Source organism: Felis catus, chromosome C1 (assembly GCF_018350175.1).
Source record: "Felis catus isolate Fca126 chromosome C1, F.catus_Fca126_mat1.0, whole genome shotgun sequence".
Taxonomy (NCBI): Eukaryota; Metazoa; Chordata; class Mammalia; order Carnivora; family Felidae; genus Felis; species Felis catus.
In genome coordinates, this window is record NC_058375.1 from 57,991,797 (window position 1) to 58,014,474 (window position 22,678).

The 22,678-nt window shown below is 34.7% G+C and overlaps 1 protein-coding gene across 9 annotated transcripts in view; it reads left to right on the forward strand.

Annotated features, from left to right (window-relative positions):
• The window catches only part of LRRC7 (leucine rich repeat containing 7), a 550,569-nt gene that overhangs the window by 440,531 nt on the left and 87,360 nt on the right, over nt 1-22,678 (forward strand). For 5 of the 9 annotated variants that reach the window (XM_019837223.3, XM_019837219.3, XM_011284940.4 and 2 more), the window contains exons 16-21: nt 1,380-1,504; nt 3,527-3,775; nt 8,714-8,914; nt 16,817-16,928; nt 17,141-17,321; nt 19,131-20,811. In XM_019837223.3, coding sequence (XP_019692782.2) covers nt 1,380-1,504; nt 3,527-3,775; nt 8,714-8,914; nt 16,817-16,928; nt 17,141-17,321; nt 19,131-20,811 — 2,549 coding nt within the window. Of the gene's footprint in view, nt 1-1,379; nt 1,505-3,526; nt 3,776-8,713; nt 8,915-16,816; nt 16,929-17,140; nt 17,322-19,130; nt 20,812-22,166; nt 22,374-22,678 lie in introns of those variants that run through there. The other 4 variants (XR_006583706.1, XR_006583707.1, XM_019837222.3 and 1 more) reach the window with 4 other exon arrangements.

A 22,678-nucleotide genomic window follows, 5' to 3' on the forward strand; every position in this document is an offset into this window, starting at 1 on the left:
GTGATCCCAGGCCCCAAATTATTTCATGTTAAGAGTCGACCATAAAGAGATTACTTGAAAATAATGACCATTCTTTCTCTTTCAAGTTGAGTTTCTCTAAATGATGTCAGTAGCTATGATAGATATGCGTGTTAAAAAACCTAAACCTAAACTTTACTTATATTTTCATATTAGTCCCTAGATTATCAAAATATTTCATTTAAAAAATAAAGGGAAAAGTGAAAAGAATCTCAGATTTGCTGGTCATTTCTGAGCTATGGTTGCACAGATTGAATCCCTAATTTATTGTAGGGAGTGAGGTAGATCTAGTTAGGCAAAGTGTGATGTTAAGGAATTAGCCAGGTTTTGTTTTGTTTTGTTCTCTTTTGAGGAAAGAAGAGTTGGTAATAGAAAAATTTTTTGAACTTTAAGCAAGTCACCCTTTGGCTTTTCAGGCAGAAGTATAATAAATGAATTTTCAGAATCCCTTGCAACAAACAAGTACATATATGATAAGTGCTGTCCTTTGGGAAAGAATTTAGCCTGAACGAAGTACTTGTACTGCATTTTCATGTGATGTTCACAATTAATGTTGGCAAGGAAGATATTACTATTAGTCCATATTTTGATATAAATTAAATATTTATAAGCCACTTATTTCCCTTATTAATTGGGGATATATATAGACTAGTTGAGACTGTAATGTTAAAGACTGAATTCCCATATGTTCATAACCCTAAAAACAAGCTCCCCTCCATTTCCTCCCAACCACATACACACAGCAAAAATAAATAAATAAATAAAGCTTTCAATCTTACACACTTTACTGAAAAACCAATGTTATGTAGTACCTTTTATAAAATCCTGATAGAGTTTAGTGGCTACAAATATGGGTATGGGCTGTGTAATCACACAGACATGGAATAGAATCCTGCACTGGCCCAGAGAAAACTATAGTTTTCTCATTAACAAATTGAGGATATATTAGTACTACCCATAGTGTGCTAGTGTGAAGATTTAAAAATTAATATTTTAAAATGTATAGCCCAGCTCTCTTGTACTATCATTAGTAGTAGTATTTGGAGAGCCCATTCTCTGCACTAGAAAACTTCCCAATCCCAATATGTAACTAATATGTACTTAGGAAAGCTGAATTTGAATTAAGATGTAAAAGACCATGTAACAAATATCAAAGGACCTTTCCTCTCTTTTTCTTTCCTTTCTTCTTTCTTTCTTTCTTTTTTTCTTTCTTTCTTTCTTTCTCTTTATTTTTCCTTTTTTTTTTTTTGATTTTGTACTTGTTTATAGTACCTATTGCCATTTTTTTGCATAGTGTACTAAGCTCTATTAATAACACTTCATGTAAAAAAAAGCAATAATACTTTGGAATCTAACTGTAGATTTCCAGTCAGACAGTGACAGCTTTAACCCAACACTGTGGGAAGAGCAGAGACAACAACGCATGACTGTTGCCTTTGAATTTGAAGAAAAAAAGGAAGATGACGAAAATGCTGGGAAAGTTAAGGTGAAACTTTTAATTTTGTTTCTTCTTTCTTCTCATTATCTTTGTTTGTCCATTGTTATTAATACAATAGACTTAGGGACAAATTGAGTGACCTCTGCTTGAAGGTCAGATATATCTTCAAGTGTTCTGGTGGTACCTTTCATTATAGCAGGATGGTAATTTGAGAAGCATTGGTGTGCTTCAGAATGAGACTAATGTCTCTGAGCAAATTTAATACCCATCTTACAGAGTAACAACATGAAAGAGATTCAAGGTGAGAGAAAGCCAAAACAAACAAACAAATCTGGCTGATAGACTTTACCTAAGCATCTTATTATATTTTTGAAACACTGAAATGGTTTTCTTTTAATCGCCAAGCAAGGCATCAGGCAGGCCATATGAGACCCAAGTGCACATTTAAGGAAAAACCAACAGATTAATATATTACATTGGCATTAAAATCTCTGAAAGATTCAATGTCCCTGGGGTATCTGAGAAAATTTTCTGAGTTTTCTTAAATATGAAAACAAGTTTTAAAGGAGGCAAGAATACCAGGGGATATTCAGTTTTTCACCTCAAACATATATTTTTAAAATTCTTCATTGGAACTAATTTAAGTCAAGTAACAAGGTGAAATTTTACAATCTATATTTTTAAGTATTTAAGCTTGAAGATATCAGAAGTGATATAGTTCTTCTCAACATCAGATCTTCATATTAACATCATGGCAACATCTTGAATCTCTCACTAATTTTTTGTAGTATTATTTGTGTACTTTTTCCATCATGGATACTAACAGCTCTCACTCTGAGTGACTAATTGCCTAAGTAATTGTTATGTGCATCCTGTTAATAGATATAGATTGTGTAATGTGTTCTTCTTTTCTTTCCCCTCATTCCCACATTTTCTAAACTTCTTTCTTAAACCAACACACTCTGGAACCTTACTAGATTTAGACAGTAAGGTAATTGACAAGGCCTACCTCTACATCATTGTGGAGAACCCAAAACGGACTCCCAAATCAAAATGATAGCTTTGTTAAAGATTTGGCTTTGAAAAAAATGTTTCTGGATGCGTGGTTAATGCTATCTAATAACCAAAGAAACATTTTTTTAACTTGTGAATTCCTGGAAAAAACAATGCCAAACTAAAAGTAAACAAAGACCCTTACAACATCTCAGTTCTTCTTTTAAGATTTCGTACGTTAAATATAGAACCAATGGATGATGCATTCTATACTGGACCTCTGATTCATTCTTTTTCTTCACTGAATGTCAAAAACTACATACTTATTCCTAAAAATCCATATTCAAAGGATCCAACAAGAAAATAGTACGTTTAATATACTCTGGTATATGTGTCAATGAAAACATAAAACATGGTAAATGCAAACTGTTATTTAGAAGCCCTGTTTGTGTGTTATGTGATCAGGTTTGTTTATAATCAGAGTAGGCTCATTATACTTTAGATTACATTTTCTTTATGCTTATTTATGTTTGATTTATCTATATTTTGGCGAAACAATATGTGTTTCAAAAATCTCAAACACTTGGTTTTGACTAATTTGAACATTTCCAATGCCATTGGCTATTGGGCAAATTAGAACACAAACAAACTTCTAAATAAATCATCATGGAAGTATGATGAATGGAATGTATGAAAATCTTATAGTAAATTAATCACACGGTTTTGGTTCATTACATATACATTAAATTTAGCACCATTTTACCTTTCATTTACATAAAATCTAAAAAGGAACCACTGACCTATGCCATCAACTTCCAAATGGACTAGAGTATAATGCCCTACTTATAGAGTGTACAGTGTAGTATAACTGCTGCATTGTGTGAAGAAGTGGTGACCCTTTAGCTTCATTTGATATTGGTACCATTTTGTTAGAGAGTTTGAACTAATTTTCTGTGGTTGTTTTAAATGCATTACCCAGAGTGAAAAAAAAAAATCAAGAGTAGAAAAATGATAAAGTGAAAGTATTGCTACAGTGCTCCTCTTTCTCCCAGAAAATGGAGATTCCTTCTCCCACAGGATCACTCTTGCCAAGCCCCCTGGGAAAGGGGCCAGCGTGGGATTACTCTCCAACCTGCCAGACTGTCTGGCGATTGCTGCACACCATGGGCCAGGTGTGATCAGCAGATCCAAGATATGCCCGTCCCCCAGAATGACCCACAGCTGGCATGGGGTTGTATAAGTGGCCTCCAGCAGGAAAGGAGCATGTGTACTCCATTGCCAGTTGCAGCACAATCCACCACTCTTCCCTCTCTAAGTGGCAGACAGGTAGGCCTAGGTGTTTGGGGTAGGAGAACCCCCCATGTAGAGGCAACCTTGGAACAGTGGTTTATGGGGTATGTTCTGCATGATTTGGGGTAAGGAATGTCGATCCTATAGAAACCATCCAGTTGCCAGTGTTCGGTACCAATTTAAGTTTTTGTTCATTGACATTGGCAATGGGGTGGAGAGAACCAAGTCAGGGGAGGGAACATTAATAATGAGGTGCCTAATGGTGGGATATATGGCATGAGTTTTTAGTTGGGTGCTTCATTTTCATTTATGTTTTCATTTTTAAATATTTTTTTCTTTAATCTAAAGTGTGGGAATACCAATAGTCGGGCAGAATGTTGATGACACTGTTGATAACATCTAAATTGTCCCCATACATTCATGCATTTTTGTATAATGTCAATTCTGAGGGAGATTAAATAACTAAAAATTGATTCATAAAATAGCATGAGATTTGAATTGGGATTTGCTGAGAGTGGACCTTGAGTACAAAGATGGACATTTGTTGAAAAGTATCGATTTCCCTCTAATTTGAAGGCACAGATGATGAGAATTCCTGTAAGAGAAGATTGGTTTAGGAGTTGTGGCAAATAGGGCTTCCTTATCTCAGTGGGTTGGGTGTTTAAAAGTTTCATTTAAAAAAATGTCTTAATGGGATGTGAAAGAACACTACATTTTTGGTAAGTTTTACCATCCACATGTAATGGACTAGATTCTTATTCTGTGTCTTATATTCTATGCACAATATAAGGCCAGCTGAGAATCCTCACTGAAACTGCTATAGGTTTCCTTTCTGTGTAAAATGTCCTAATTAAATCCCAGGATAAGATATTTAAAAATCAATAATCAAGGCATTCACTATTATTTCTCTTACCGGAATTTACAGCCAAACCAAATTAGAATTTAATCATTACATAAGAAAACCACGGTTTTCTTTGTGAATTCAAGATATCATCTCTAAATGCCTAGCTATTTATGTTAATTCTTTCTTCCATTGCTAAACTTTTGGGAGTCTCCAACATCTTGCAGCTGCTATTTGCATTTACTGCACTTGTTTTAGATCTGAGATATACAGAATGTTGTGAAACATTGCTATTTTTCTAAAATTAAAGTGAAATAACATTGCAGTACAAAATCTTGCATTTTAATAAAATGTATATGTAAAATGAACAAATACTTTATGGTGAGTGATATATACAACATTTTGGTAAGAACATAAGTGACAATTTTTCCCACCTATTTGTTTTTCCATCCCATGTTAGAATAAGGGAATATTTCTAGCCTATATATTTAGAAATATAAAGAAACTGCTTTTGTATTGGGGCATTACTGAACTATTAATAAAATTGTGTTTATGAGCATGTTTATTCATTTCTAAAGCAGTGCACACATGAGTTGAAAAGTTGGAAGGCATAAAAAAAGAAAAGTAGGAAGGCAAAACAATCTGTAAAAGGATATAAAATATGTTTTTACAGAACTTACAAACATAACAATTATAAAATATTACAGTGTTATTTAAATTTTAAAAGGAATTATAAAAAATTGTTAGCTTTATGTTTTTAAAAATTGAAATCATCTTGTTATTTAACTCAGTAAAATTTACATTATAGATTTACAAACACCATTTTTTCACAAGATTGTACAAGTAATGTGCTGCACTTCTATCAGACAATAGCTCTGAACCAAGTAACACTTCCATAGCATAGGCTTTGGAGTCAAAGACCTGACTTTGACTTTGAATTTGGGCATTGCTACCTATAGCTGTATGACTTTGGACCAACACTGTTCCCTTTTGGTAGAATGGGAACAGATGCTATAATGAGTTATGCAATTTAAACTATGTTTAATTATAATTGTTTACTTATTGTTAATTATAATTAGTCAGTGTTTATATTTAAATCTATATGATAAATAATAAAATAAGTATTATTTAAATTATAGATAAGTATTATTTATCATATAGATAATAATAAATTAAATATCCTTATAAACATATTGCATGTGCCTGGCAAATGGCAGATACTGAATAAATAATGGTTGCTGCTGCATACAATCTGAAAAAATCCAGATAGTTACAGGTAGTATGGTGTTTATATGTATATACATATGTGTGTGTATATATATACATATATGAGTATATAGTATATATAATAGAATCTAAACTGCCAAAAGAATTGAGATTTTAAAAATACCTAAGTAGAATCTGATTTTAGATAGTATTTAATCTCTGAATAGAATTTACATATTTTCAAAAGACTGTCACAGGTATTATCTCATTTTAGTCATATATTCACCAAAGATATTATCATTCACATTTTACACAAATGGAAACTGGACAGAAAGGTTAGTGGCTGATAGCTTGTTTGAGGTAAATCTGTGGCTTAAATTTAGATCTTCTGACTCCAGGTCCAACGAGTGGGAAACAAGGAACTTATTGGCTAGGTGAAACAAATCCAAGTTGTATGAGACCTGAAACTCCCACAGTTTGGAGAGGGGCCTCTTTTAAGGAAAAGGATATAAAATAACCATTTAAATACATAAGTAGGGCCCCTCACAAGGCTTTAGAAAGAGGCTGTGCAAGTGACAGGCTCTAAAACTGAAGCTTCATTAAATTCATGACAAATCTGTTTCTGTTTCTAAATTTAAATATTTTTCAAAGATAAAGTACCCAAACATATTCTGGTGATGTGACCAAAATATCATATTAACTTGTTTATAAAATAACCAGAAAATATTGGCACCATGGCCATTAGTAAATAGTCATCTAATTTTGTCAGATGAGACATAGCATCTATAAAAAATAGATTACATTATTCAATGAAGAATCTAATTCAATTAAAGAAGAACATTTCACACTTTTTTTCCTTTTGATTCAATTTACGAGTATAATTTTAGCATTGAGAAATTTTTAAGGTACATAGGATTTTAATTCTCTACCTGAAAATTATTTTTCATTCATATACCATTGGTTATTAAAAATTAAAAGATGTTCTTAATTGGCATAATAGTCATACCACTCTACAATCTATATTTTTAAATGTAGTTTTTTGACTTTTAGCCCTTTGATATCAAGTACTTTTAAATGAGTTGAACAATATCATTTAAAACTTAGATTTAATTTGTGATGAACATTTCTAATACCAACTTAAACAGCAGATCCAAGAATGCATGCATCCCAATGGACTTTGTCTAGCATGGATATCATTCTCTTTATGTTTACTTAAGAATGCATTATAAATTAAGTACCCTGAGCTATATTTATATTACATTCTAACAACTTACACTTTTTTTCCGAGAAGTCTAAATTTTCCTTGGGTTATATTTTTGTAGCTTTATTTCTATATATTATTAAGTTCATTCTTATTTGTTTGGGAGTGTAAAAGACAAAATTACATTTAAACAATATTTATACTAGCAGAATTATCTGGTTTTTCATCAGCCTTTCAAAAATGTATTGGAAAAATAATTTTGTATTTTTAGTCTTAAAAGAAATGTTAGAAATCATCCAGTGGAGTCCAATCCCAGCATTTGATATGGAAAATGAGCCACGAGGAAGATGAATATGACAAAGTTGGTGGATTTGCTAAATCTGCAGATGAGCAAAAGTGTTTGAATTCATATTTACAATCCTCAGATCTATACCACCATCATAGTTTCTTACATCCCATGAATTCCATGGGTGTGGGCAGGTGGGGGTGCATGTGCCCCCCCCCACTTTCTCCTTTCGTCTCTCATTCCCACTCTTTCCTTCTTCAGCTTTGCTTTCCCCTTCTCCGTTCCTTCCCACCTACCCCCACACACACTTTCCACAGACACATACTCACTACAATCACATAAACCATTCCATTTTGTAAAGTTGGTTCTACTCAGATGCAAAAAGTTGTGACTACTGGAATAAGCCAGGCCAAATAAATCTGCTCCTTATATTTCTTCCCACTCCTTTTTAATCGGCATGAATAAATTGGATTTATTCCAATTTAGGTATATTTTAAATACTCTGATAATGGGATATTCCATAAGGAGTGTCTCATATTTTCTCCCTCTAAATTAAATGTGAAGAATGAGCATTAATATATATTCCCTAAAGGCAGATTGATACACCAAAAATGAATTCAAGAAAGGAAAATAGATATCTGGGTAAATATAAGCCAACATTTATGTGTTTACATAGAATATCTTCGAAAATCTCCTCATTCTTTAATTTTTTATTTTAAGACATTACCTACAAAGGAGTATTTTAAGATTTCAAGTATTTTAAGGCAGTACCTACAATGTTACTTTATTAGGGTAAAAACTAAATATAAAAGCCACCCTGAAGCATTTTTTTTAGGTATTAACAAGAATTAGCTACCCTACCTTTTGATATAACATGCTAATTAATTAACATTGAGCTGATGCATATTTGGTAGCAGATACTGTCAATTCCCCATTTTTTAAAGACATGATAAACTCTACTTGTAAATCTTTTGGGGTCTCCTCCTATCATCTATATTAATGTTCCAAAGATATTTTTAACATGAAAATAATTACTTATAAATAACTAAGATAGGGAAGGAACAGCCTCTAAAGTATAAAAGCAGCTGACAGTAATTTGCTTAAAATCTTCAGATTGCTAGTCACTTATATGTTTGACCTACTCCTATTTCAATGAAATACTCCGATTTCAAGGAGTAGGAGTTTAGACCTACTCCTAGGTCTAAAGCTAGGATATAATCCCCAAATTATTTTTAATCTAGAAGGTGGGCGTGGCGGGAAAAAGTCCCATGAGGGCAGAATATGGAAAGAACACCACTGACAGCAACAGTACAGTTTCTCAGCCAGCTCAACACTCACTATATTGCATTTGGTTTCACTACTGCACATAAAATGGAGTAGTTTTGTGAACATGTTTGCCGAAGGTATTTTTATGTGAAATTTCTTTTTATAAACTTCTAGGTTGAAATAAACCTAAAACGATATCCAACTCCTTACCCAGAGGATTTAAAGAATATGGTAAAATCTGTTCAAAATCTGGTGGGTAAGCCAAGCCATGGAGTGCGTGTTGAGAATTCAAACCCAACTGCTAACACGGAGCAAACTGTGAAAGAAAAGTATGAACACAAGTGGCCTGTAGCCCCAAAGGAGATTACAGTGGAGGTATTTCAAGGTTATTGGTAATTGCCAGTGTGGTTTGGATTTTTTGGAATTACTAAATTCTATGTTTTTTTTTAAACTGATTAGATCTCTGATATGTGCATTTTTTTTCCTTAAGATATAAATGAGTTTCTCTACTTTTTCAAACTATGAGAGTTGCATTTACTGAATTACAGGTAAATGACACCCTCATGGCCTAAAATTATAATACGACTCCAAAAGTTCCAATACACACAGAAGGAATACTTGCTCACCTAGCGAGGTCTGGCCAGTAAGTGCATTATACCATTTTCATGGTACTGTTTTGGCTATCCAAACTTTTATTGTATGAGTCATTAGAAAAGACTAAATGAAGTTGGGTTTTTTTGTGTGTGTTTTTGTGGGGGTTTTTTGTTTTGTTTTGTTTTGTTTTGTTTTGTTTTGTTTTTTTACTCTGCATATCTCAGTAAAATTCTGGATCAGATTTAGAGCCAATTTTTTGTTTGTTTTAGGGTTTGGGTTAAAACCATTATAGGAAACACTACTATAAATGAAAAACAGGAGATAACTTTGAAATTTAGCTTTTCTGGATCTAGTCATGTGAAGCTTAATTCCTATATTTTAGAATAAACTAAATGTTCATCCTTATCAATTTGTGTGGTCTGAAAAGAATTCAACTACATTTATGCCACCTCTGTACTATCTCATCAACTCTTCAGCCAATTTGGTTATCACCTTTTTTATCTTCATTAGAAACATAACTGGTATGAGTACATCTAGAAGTTACTATACGCACTTCTCAAAAATCTAGATTCATGAAACTCTTTTACAAATCTGCATTTCACAGCATCAATTTGTTGCATTGATAAAACACCAACTGTATATTTAGCACTGTGCTAAACACTGTGAGAGAGAGAAAAGAAATATAAAATGTGCACATAGTCCTCAAATAATTTAGAGCCTATCTAGGTAAAATTACCACAGATAAGGTGATTAGAGAGCATATCATATAAAATACAGTCACATGATTTGTTGAGTGATGGCAAATATAATACTTTAAGAAATTGGAGAGAGATGCAATCACGGCCAATCAATTAAAAAGTTATGTGAAACAGTTTAAAGTTGAACCGCATATTGATATTTGGGTGATTCGTCTAAAGTGGAAAGAGAGGAAGTCATTCCAGACAAAGGAAAAAGCTTGAGCAAGAATAAGCATGGTGTGAACATCTGCCAATGGAGGTACCAGCCTGCCCCAGAAGAGAAGAATATAGCTGGATATCTAGGGAGGAAAATTTAAGTACTCATTTTGGGTTTTTTTTTCCATTTACTTATAAAATCAGTATCATTGTCTGATATTGTCTGATAACAGGCTTTTATCTCTAAGATATTTCAATAATATAAAAAGGAAGAAAGCCAATGTTTAGCAGGTACACACTGGAGACACTTTGTATTTAAATCTCATGTAGTCACAGTTTAACATCCAAATAACTGTGAGGTCATGATAACCCATAAACTGAGTAATTTTACTACAAAATAAGAAGATTCTAAAATTTCTTAATTCAGGGTTGGGATAGGTGAAGCAAGGAAAAGATGGCTTTGGTCATGAATTTAATAATAACCCTAGTAGAGAAAATAAATCTTAAAATTATCCCATAAACACTTCAAATGAAAAATCCAAAATTAAATCGGATGTTTCTTCCCCAGTTTTGCTTCTGCTCTTACATGCCCAATCTTGATCTCAGCTTGTACCATTATTTTACTAGTCCACTCAAGGTAGAAATTTGGGAGATATCCTGATTTCTTATTCCTTCTTTCTCTGCATTCACTGACCCTTCCAAACAATCACCTAAGCTTATACATTTTCATCTAAGTGTATCTCCTTGACCTCTTCAGGCCCTCAACTCTGTCCTGCATTTCTGTAAAACCTGTCAACTTCTTGACTTACATTGTCCTCAGCCCCCTCATAACTCTGTTAATGATCTTTTAAAAACAAATTTAACTTTCTCTGCTTAAAAACACTACAGTGGCTTCTTATTGCCTATTTAATTGAGCTCAGTCTTAGTCTTTATAATTATTTCAGTGATTCACCCCACCTTTCTTAAGTTTTCTTCTCCTGGCCCTTTATGTTGAGTAGAATTCTCACTGGTAAGTGCAATACTTTTTCTAAAATTTAAATTCTAGATCTTCTTTACCCAACTTTTAGCCATCCTAGAGCAACGAGAAGCCAATTCTTCATCAAATTACTCACCCAGATTAAGGGGCCATGCTCCATATTTTCAACTTTCAGATATAATTAATACAGACAACCGAGTATCTAGCTGATCAATGTATATTATATTAAGTGTATAATATTTTCTTGTATGTTTTGCACTTGTTTGCTATTTTGAGTCATTATTTAGTTCATATTCTCAAGAATGTGGAAGAGAATATCACTCACTGCATGATGCATTTATCCGTGTGGTTAAATATGGAAAATGAAGGAAAAAAAAGAATAGAGGTAGGCAGAACCAGAAGCAGAAAACAGTAAGAAAAAACAAGGTAAACAGATTACAAATTCAGCAGAGAAAAAAGAATAAGGAAATAAATCAACATTTATTGATCACTTTGTTTGCCAAACCTATACCAAGACTTTTAATATATGTTATACTAGACAGAGAATACATCCGGGAGAGTCATATGAACAGGAGAATGGGGAGGTATGAAGGTTCTCTTCTACTTCCAAATTCCTTTTATGAAGTTTACGTTTGCTTTTTACCAGTGTCTTCATCCATTCAGGCTGCTATAACATAATACCATAGACTGCATGGTTTATAAACAAACAAAAAAAAATTTATTTATCACAGTTCAGGAGGCTAAGAAGTCCAAGATTAAGGCACGAAGAGATTCAGTGTCTCGTAAGGGCCTACTTTCTGGTTGATAGATGGCCATCTTCTCTCTATATCCTCACAAGGTAGAAGGAGATAGGGAGCTTTGTGGGGTCCCTTTTATAGTGGCACTAATTTCATTCATGAGGGTTCTACCCTCATGACCTAATCACCTCCCAAAGATCCCACCTCCAAATATCATCATATAGGTTTCAACTTATGAATTTTGAGGGGACACAAACATTCAGTCTTTAGCACCCAGGTCCAATTATATAACTAACACTTCCATATTTTTCCAACCTTCAGTTTAAAGATTACCTCAACAGGAAGGCTTTCCCTGATCACATGATCAGTAGAACCTCTGATTTTCTCTATCACATTATCCTGTTTATTTGTGTTACATATAATAAAAATTTTTCTAATTATTTTGTTTATTAACTACAGGCTGTGAGTTTCACGAGGTCAGGTATGTCTTGTCTCCATTGCCTTTCTGGGGTCTAGCACAATGCCTAGTACAGAATTGGGCACAGTAACTACCTGTTGAGTATATGAATGACTCATCTGATAACATGTGTGTCTCTACATTCAATAGAAGTTAATTGAGGGAAAGAACAATTTCTCTTGGGTTTTTGTCACATTCATAATGAATTAAGTATTGGCTGCAACAATTATTTATATTTTGTCACCTATGTGTTGAATAACATGTATTGTAACAATAACAATTTGCTATGTTAATACACTAATATAATATTATGAGTAAAGGCAAACTATCATGATGAAATATTGGGAGAGTGAGAAAATCAGGGAAGGAAAGAAGAACAGTATGGTAAATAAAGCTATGATGTAAAATAAGTAAAATCTGGGGGTTCCAAAATCCTTGGCATACAAATGCCTTTAGTATCTTAGTAATTTTGTTACAAGGACCATAGTCCAAAAGAAGTACCTAACAGTTCCATTTATTAAGCAGTTAGTTCTGAACAATTTATTAAATATTTATGTCCTGCCTAGTTGCCATTTGAAAAATAATACACATACACTAAAAGGGGAGATAATAGTTTTATTTCATGCTTAAATAACAAAAGTACTTGATGAAATGTGTGTACCTGTGGGACACCACTTATCTTCTCAAACCTTGGAATCACATCAGTCACTACAATTCTGTTTCATATTGATTTTTGGATGACACTTGATTTTTAATCATAGCAACCACCAAAAAGCCAGCTTCACAAAGACTGTCATCAAAGGAAAGTGCAATCTAATGTTGAAACTGAGAGCCACCAGTTCACACAATATCTGACTGATGTCAAGTATTGCTTTGTTTCCCCCAAATATTTAAAACAACCCATGTAACCCTGTGAATTAACAACAGCATCACAGGTACCTTGGAGCACAGTTTAGGAGCAAGAAGTGTTTTCAAGTCCAGGAGACATTAATTCAAATCTTGAATCTACCTTGTTACCAATTTTGTGAACTTGACAAGTCATTAAAAACTTCCTAAGCTTTGCTTTCTTTATCTTAGAAATACAGATACCAATAATGCTTAGTTTTTGTGGAGATGAAATCAGACAAAAGCAAATACTTTTATACAACTGCAAGCACAGTTCTTGGCACAGAGGAAAGTTACAACAAGTGATAATTCCCTTCCCTTCCACAAGAGAATCATGTGCTAATCCTGCCCAACCCCCTTTAATCCTTTTGCGGGCCACTATCTTGCATTACAGAAAACTTCTCACTGGATACCTGTTCACCATGTCCACCATGTTCAGAAAGGTTTTGGACTTTTTCCTTTGTTAGGAGACTCCACCTAATTTCTTTATATAGAGAAAACACATCTTTCTCCTGGTAATAAGTAGTCAATTACCATTGAAAATGTCCTTAAATGCTTTTATTAATACTAGGCCTGGACTCTTGAAAGCTCAGACACAAGCTTTTCCCCACCTCTCACTTCTGTCTTCAACTCCCTTTCACTACAGCCATAGCAGTGGAGATTTAGTTTGAATGGCACAAGATCAATGGAGTTAAAGAAAAAAGAGATTCTGCCTTTTCTTTCTGTCCCTCTTCTGTCTCCTCAGAAGCAAATACGGCTCAATGTGCTTAAAATAGGACCTTCATTATATTTGATTCCCTACCAATAGTCTCCACTGTCTTCACCATAGAAGTAGTCCCAAAAGCTTCACCCACTTTTCCAACATGAACCTGATTCCTCCAGCCTCTTTATAAAAGAATTGATAGAGACAAAGTTGATGCTTAATTTCCTTTGTTGGACAGTTAACTTGTCTTTTCTGTGAAGTCCATTTGGTAGGTGAGCTTTTCTCTGGGTACACAATACATAATATTACAGAGAAGACCTTCCAGTAAGACAGATCCAAGTTCAAATCTTGGCTCTACCATTCACTGAAACTGTGACTTGGAATTATGACTTTACCTCTCTAAGTTTTCATCTTCTTAACTGCAAAACAAAGATGATGATAATAAATAACTCAAAATAATAAATAACAGTGAAAAGCAAAGTTGTCTATTAAATAATTAATAGTACAGATGAAGTGTTTAGCATAGTAGCACAGTAGCAGCTATGTAATAGATTCTCCATAACTGATGGCATCATCATCTTCATCATCATCATCATCATCATCATTATTATCATTTTGTTCATAAAGATAATTGAGTCTAACTGGATCAGTGCAAATCCATTGTTCTTGCTTCAGTGTTAGTCCTCCTAGGTGGAGGGTCTCACAGAACTCTGGAGAAAGGAGGCAGTTCATGATTAGCTACTACCATACTCACTAGTCACTATGGCTCTTTTTGATTCAAAATAGAAATTCTTAAGCAGTGAGTCACATCATAGCCACCATGCCAAGCTCCAGCCACAAAATTAAGACACAAATTTGAAAATTTGACCTATACATGCAATATAACTTGCATACTAAATGTGTAAGGCATAAGGGAACAAAGTAATGAAACCCTTAATTTTATTTACATTTCTATGTTTGTACAACTTTTGGGTTGTTTTATTGACTAAAACAAAATTCCTGTAGTTCTCTATCAGGTGTCATAAGAATCTTTCCTTTTTAAAATATTGTTTCAAAATATTATTTCAATGTAACTATAAGTTATATTTAGATTCATAGAGTGTTAGTACTAGACAGAAAATAACATTAATTCTTTTCATCTATTACCTTCATTTTACTGGTGAAATGAATAAGGTACACAGAAGTACACTGACTTGTGCAAGATAACCCGATTAATAAATGATAAAGCAGAAATAGAATAGAAATATGCCACCTTGCAACTGAAATAGTTTTGACAAAACTTAACATATTTTATACCTTTCCATGGTACAATTTCTCAAACTTGGGTCTCCTATAGTTATAAATGTCTACAAAGATGTGTAAAGGCTTTACTCTCTATTCTGTCACCTTAAAATTTTATCATGAATTTCTTATGCTAAGCCTTTGAAATAGTTTTCAAAATCCATGAGAACCCAGGTTTCCCTCTTCATCTCCAGAATTTCCATCAATCCTACTCTCTTTCCTATCCCTCTTCAACTCTGGAGCTGGATTTTAAGCCTCAGATGTGCTCACAGCTGAGCACACTAGGAGGCAGCACAATATAAGGGAAGATCATAAGACTGGAACCCCAGAATCCTGCCTCTATGTTGGATCTTGGTCTAATTATCTCTGTAAGCATGGACCTCACTGAGTCTCAAAACCCACTTGTAGAAAATGAAAGAATTTGACTAGATATGTTTTTTTAAATAATTAACACATATCAGATATACCCAGGTTTTTCACAGGCAAATATTCTCTTACAAACCTAACCAAAAATAACCCCAAAAACAAAACTTAAGCCTAAAGTTAAAAAAATGGATGTTTCTTTGCAATACTCAAATACTTGACCTGTCACTATGTCGGGCAATAAAATGTATAATAAGAGTTTCTGACTATTACCAATTAGGTGTAAGACAGAACACATTTCACTTACTACATTTTTGTGTTCAAGTATATGCTTTCTTTGACTTAACAAAATATTTCTAAATGTTACATTATTATTTTAAACTAACAAGTACTAATGAATGAGAAAACTGAAAAATACTAAAAATTATCTTTCAAATTGAAATTAAGATTTAAGAAAAAAAGAAATGAAGATAACTGCCGTGCATAAATTTATATTGCTACCTCCCCATGGGTATAGACAAGACATTTTTATATGTGGAGGAAAATGAGACTTTGGTATTTTACTTTCCCCAATGCCGTCTCACTATCTGTTTAACTGGCAATAATAATTTTAATTATAGAAGTTTAAATTCATACTTTTTTTTAACATGTTCATTTGTCTTTATAAAGTTTTATTCTTGTACCAATGTTGGTCATTACACTCAATGAACGGATTTAGAATGAAGAGTCAGCAGGCTAGTAATCATGAGAAAACTAGAAATGTTAGGAAGAAGTCATGATAAAACTGAAGAAATTGAAGATAAGACCACTTGTTAAATAGCACTTGTGCATAAATATGACTAAGGATGAAAAAAAATAGTTGGTCAGTGATAGACTTTCCTCTTAGAACTCTAAAGTAAGTTCTCCCTTTACATGTGTATATACCATATATACACATGTATATATATATATATATATATATATATATATACACACATGTATGTATATATATCTATATGTATATATCATATACTCACATACAGCTTATCATAAGTCAGTCCTGTGTTGTAATGAGATATAGCTTATCTCCCCAATTAGATTATAAATTTCCAGGGGCCATGGGTGACATTTTATCTTTCTTTGGAAAGTCCACAGTTCTTTGCACAGTGCCAGGCATATAAACAGGCATTCAAAAAATATCTGATGAATAAATGGACTCATTTAAATTAGAAAAGCAAAATATTTTAGTACTTAGCTCAGAGAAACATATGCACTTCTCCTAGTGCTCCATAGTGACTTAAATTCTAGAGCCCCAATCTTTAAATCTGAGCCAAATAAAGATATTGACATCTTGGTTAACCAATGTTTAAATGTTTACTTTCCTTGTCCTATATTATTATATCTCTCAGGATTCTTTTGTTCATCCAGCTAATGAAATGAGGATTGGGGAACTTCACCCTTCATTAGCTGAGACCCCTCTGTACCCACCCAAACTTGTTCTGCTAGGGAAGGACAAAAAAGGTAACATTGTGAACCTGATGTGGAAAATATGCCACAAATGCATGTGCATGATGAATCACCAGTTGTAAATGATGATACACCATAGTCTGTAGAAATATTTTACAAATATATATTCCTAACATTGTTATGCTATCTGTTTTTCATACTTGCTTTTCTGTGTTTATTCTTGTCAATGTGCATAGCATTATAACATTTTCCCCTTTACATTTCAGAATCAACTGATGAGTCTGAAGTTGACAAAACTCACTGTCTGAATAACAGTGTTTCCTCAGGCACTTACTCAGACTACTCACCTTCCCAGGCTTCCTCAGGATCCTCTAACACCCGGGTTAAAGTGGGGTCCTTGCAGACAACAGCTAAAGATGCAGTACATAATTCTTTGTGGGGTAACAGGTGTGTTTAGAATTCCCTTTCTTCTGTTCCCAAGTGCTTTCTTTCAGCAACTTTAAAAAAATCGAATCTTAATTTTTGAATTGTATTCAGCACATGAGTGGAGTAGAAGACAGAACGGGCAGGTAAGCAAAAACAGTTCCCCTGGGACTTCCAGGAGAGGATGAATGGTTTCTAGCAGCAAAACCATTGTTTAAGGGAGAGACAGTGGGAGATTATCAGGTTGAGATGATAGGACAAGAAATTGTATTTTTTTGTAATTTTTTAAAAAAAATTTTTTTGAGAGAGAGAGAGAGCATGTGCACATGCAAGTGGGGGTGGAACAGAGAGAGAGGGAGAGAGAGAATCCCAAGCAGACTCCTCACTGTCAGCATAGAACCCAAAGCAGGCTCCATCTCACAAACTGTGAGATCATGACCTGAGCCGAAATCAAGAGTCAGAGGCTTAACTGACTGAGTCATCCAGGCATCCCTTATAAATCAGAAGCCAAAAGCCCTGTTTGCCCAATACTTATTTATGACACATGTGCTCATTTCACTATCCAAAATGGGTTAAAGTAAGATACATGGAAAGCACTTATTGCCTAGTGTGAAGTAAATAATAAAATTTTCAATGCTATCATCATCATCATCATCGTTATCATCATCATCAATTTATCATCAGCTGGAAAAGTTAGTATGTAAGTAAAAATATTTAATCTTTCCAAAATAGTTCCTACTATATTATTTCCATTTTACAGATGAAAAATTAAAAGACAAGGAGCACGATAGAGTGACTCCATGAGGTAGTACTCACCCAGTTCTGATTCTTTGTTTTGTAACTTGCTGCTATGTTTTATGCTATAAACAGCAAATACAAATCATCATATGATATAGGTAGTCACTGATTTTGACTCATATTTTATTGATAACATCAGTACTGTTAGCAAGATATTCTTTGGTAATTAATGAATAACTATTTCTACCTTTCAATGCCGTGATGAAAATATTCAATGCCTGTGATGAAAATATTAGCAAAAACAAAAATCTCTCACTGATAAAAAAATATATAATTCAATGTTATAACTGTGCAAATCATTTACAATAAACCTAGAAAAATGAACATCTTCTAGAGATACTTTGGTCACTAGTGTAAACAGGCTAATGACCAAAAAAATAATATAATATAATATAATATAATATAATATAATATAATATAATTTACATTCTAAGAAAATGTGTTCTCTATACAATGGATTTAACGGCTTCAATATCTGACCTTCAAATATATGCTATTTGAAGATAGTCTGGGTTCATTAGACGTATCAAGTATTTATAAGAAAGGTACTCTCAAACAATAGTTTGGAAATTTAAGAATCAGAAATTCCAGGATGAGGACCAGAAAGGAATCAGGGGATTCTAATTATGGGACAAGTTTCAGGACCATTACTGAAGACCCATCCATTTCTCTCACTCATCTAATCATCCAACAAACACCTACTATGTGCCTACGATGCTAGGCTTGAAGAGAAAAAAAAAATTTCTGCCCTCATGAGTTTACATTCTAGCAGAGGACACACGACAAAACGCGATAAATCAAATAGGTAAGTAAATTATATGATATGTTAGAAGGTGATAATTACAAGGAGGAAATAAAAGTCAGAGAAAGGTATAGGGGTAGATATGAAATAATAATGCTATCTTAGTCATAAGTGAGGTGTGGTTGGATGATCCGTTCACAAAGGATTGTGGCATTTTTGGATGATGCTTCTCTTTCTGACAAAGACCCAGCTCTTCCTCACTTTCATGTTTCTTCTTCCCACTCTCTTCACAGGATTGCACCATCTTTCCCACAGCCTCTTGATTCAAAGCCATTACTCAGCCAGCGGGAGGCTGTTCCCCCAGGGAATCTACCACAGCGTCCTGACCGGCTGCCAATGAGTGATGCCTTCACTGACAACTGGACTGATGGTTCACATTATGATAACACAGGGTTTGTTGCAGAGGAGACCACAGGCGAGAATGCCAACAACAATCCTCTCTTAAGTTCGAAATCTAGAAGCACATCTTCTCACGGACGCAGACCTTTGATTAGGCAGGATAGGATTGTTGGTGTTCCCCTGGAACTTGAGCAGTCTACACACAGACACACACAAGAAACAGAAGTGCCTCCTTCCAATCCTTGGCAGAATTGGACCAGAACCCCTAGTCCTTTTGAAGACAGGACCGCTTTCCCTTCCAAATTAGAGACAACCCCCACCACCAGCCCATTGCCTGAAAGGAAAGAACATATAAAAGAATCTGTTGAAATACCTAGTCCTTTTTCTCCAGGAGTACCATGGGAGTATCACGATTCCAATCCCAACAGGAGTCTTAGCAATGTCTTTTCTCAAATCCACTGCCGCCCAGAATCTTCTAAAGGTGTTATTTCCATTAGCAAAAGCACAGAGAGGCTTTCCCCACTAATGAAAGATATCAAGTCCAATAAATTCAAAAAGTCACAGAGTATCGATGAGATTGACATTGGTACGTACAAGGTTTATAATATACCATTAGAAAACTATGCTTCTGGGAGTGATCACTTAGGAAGCCATGAACGACCAGATAAAATGTTGGGACCAGAGCATGGTATGTCCAGTATGTCTCGAAGCCAGTCAGTCCCAATGCTGGATGATGAGATGCTCACTTACGGAAGTAGTAAAGGGCCACAACAACAGAAGGCTTCCATGACAAAAAAAGTCTATCAGTTTGACCAAAGCTTCAATCCCCAAGGAGCAGTGGAAGTTAAAGCCGAAAAGAGGATACCACCCCCCTTTCAACACAATTCTGAGTACGTGCAACAGCCCAGCAAAAACATCGCCAAGGATTTGGTTAGTCCTAGAGCTTACAGAGGATACCCACCAATGGAGCAAATGTTCTCATTTTCTCAGCCATCTGTTAATGAGGATGCTGTGGTGAATGCCCAGTTTGCAAGCCAAGGTGCCAGGGCAGGCTTCTTGAGAAGAGCTGACTCCCTGGCGAGCTCCACAGAAATGGCCATGTTTAGAAGGGTCAGTGAACCTCATGAGCTGCCTCCGAGTGATAGGTACGGCAGACCTCCATATAGGGGAGGTCTGGATCGCCAAAGCAGCGTTTCAGTGACTGAGTCCCAGTTCCTGAAAAGGAATGGCAGGTATGAAGATGAACACCCTTCATATCAAGAAGTGAAAGCTCAGGCGGGAAGTTTTCCAGTTAAAAACCTTACCCAGAGGAGGCCACTGTCTGCAAGAAGCTACAGTACAGAGAGTTATGGTGCCTCCCAAACCAGGCCAGTTTCAGCTAGGCCTACTATGGCAGCTCTTTTGGAAAAAATACCATCTGACTATAACTTGGGTAACTATGGTGACAAGCCATCAGATAACAGTGATATAAAGACGAGGCCTACTCCTGTGAAGGGAGAGGAGAGCTGTGGTAAAATGCCTGCAGACTGGAGACAACAGCTGCTTAGACATATAGAAGCTAGAAGGTTAGACAGGGTATGTCTGGCATTTCTCTGTAAGAATATCCCTCCTGCCTTTAGTTTTACTTTATTGGCATTTCTAAGCACATGTAGTGAAGCATGAACTACATGAATGAATAGATGATCAGCCTTTTATTTATCTCTATATTGTGGGGAAATCGATCATAATAGTTTCTCATGGATATTGTTTACTGCTCTTCGAGAGTCCATAACCTGTAGGTGAATGATTTATCAAATCTAGCCTAAGTATTGTTAGTAAGAAAGAATTTGACTCTATTATATGGGACGGTGCTTCAATTGCTTTCTGGCCATTAAGGCAGAATGCCTCTCCTAGGACACAGAACTGTTCTCTAGTGACCTCAGGAGTACGATTTTTATTGAATCTATAAAAAGTGAGTATTTTGCTCCTTAATGCACAGACTCACTTATAATAAAGTCAAGCCTAATTTGTTTATAAAATTTGCATACAGTTACTGCTATGGGACTCGTAAACTTATTACTTCTAATGAGCAATAATCTTCCCAGCAAGAAACAGAAAGATAAAATAAGCAGAGATTAAATGCCCTCTTACACATTACTTTATTAAATAAAAAATCCTGCCATTTCAAATGTTGGCTTTTATAAAGAAAGAAATGTTTAAATTCAAATCATACTAGAGGCAACAAAAATAGCTGATGTCTTTATGAAGACTACAAAGGTACAAATTAGTGTGAATATTGCAACAACAACGCAAAAGGAAATTAATCCCAATTCAGTTGCAAACTGAGTCATAATAAAGCATGGAATGAATAGTGATTGAGGAGAGTAAAAAAATATATATATACGTACTGTTTTAAAGCTGAGAATGACTTTTTGTTGCCTGTTCATATCTATCTCTCTAAGAAAAATCTGGTATTCCATTTTGTAGAACTATGATCAATTGACCATTATCAGTGAGTATACTTCATGGCTTTGGTGTAGAGGGCTTTGCGTACTCTGCATTGACCTTAGAATCCTCAGGTCTCTTGTAAAAATAGAGCCTTTGTTCTCATTTCCTAGGGTTGAAAAACTTAGTGTAAATTGGGGCTCTGGGTAATAATTAATAATATACCATTAGAAAGTTTTGCTCAATAGTTTTATTATTTTATTTGGTGTCCTGTTAAAAACACAGGTCACTGCATTTATTATATATTTCTTTAATATTGAATTTTATGTTTTCAGGTATACTCTTTTTAAGTAATTATATTGTTTGGAGGTCGTGTCTACATGACAAGAACACAATTATTTTTAGGGAAAAGTGAACTGATAAATGGGGGTGTGGGTGTTAGTTTTTCAATGTGGAAATTGGTTCTGCCTTGCAAAATATTTCATCAGAATGTCTGTTTCAAATAGGTGTGCTCAGTCCCATTGAAGGGAGCCTCATCAAAGCCTCATGACTGGCTGTCAGTGGGAGACACCTGGTCAGTTGTCACCATGCCTTACCTCAACTTTTACCCTCCATGTAGACAGATAACTTGGAGGGCGAAAATATTTGGGGCCAAATAATACAGTACAGTTTGGGAACTCTGGCCTCGTGTAGACACGACCATACGTAACAGGGTAAGATGAACTAGTCAAGAAAGGTTATAAGAAGCTTTTCGGAGCATATGTGCAATGGCTAGTAATTTGAGGCAAGAGAAGAGTGAGTGAGAACAAAGCATGAGAAAGAACACAAAATTCTAAGTATTTGGTACCATCATTTATTTACTGGTTTCTCAGATAAACAGTTCCTCTCCTTTGATCAGAGCTACTCCGCTAGCTGGTGCAGGAATTTGGAAAGAAGAAAATAGGTCTGGGGGAGGGGGATTTGGATCAGCAGAAGTTTGGAAGCCTCCTGCCAATCCCAGATCCAGATAATTAAAAGT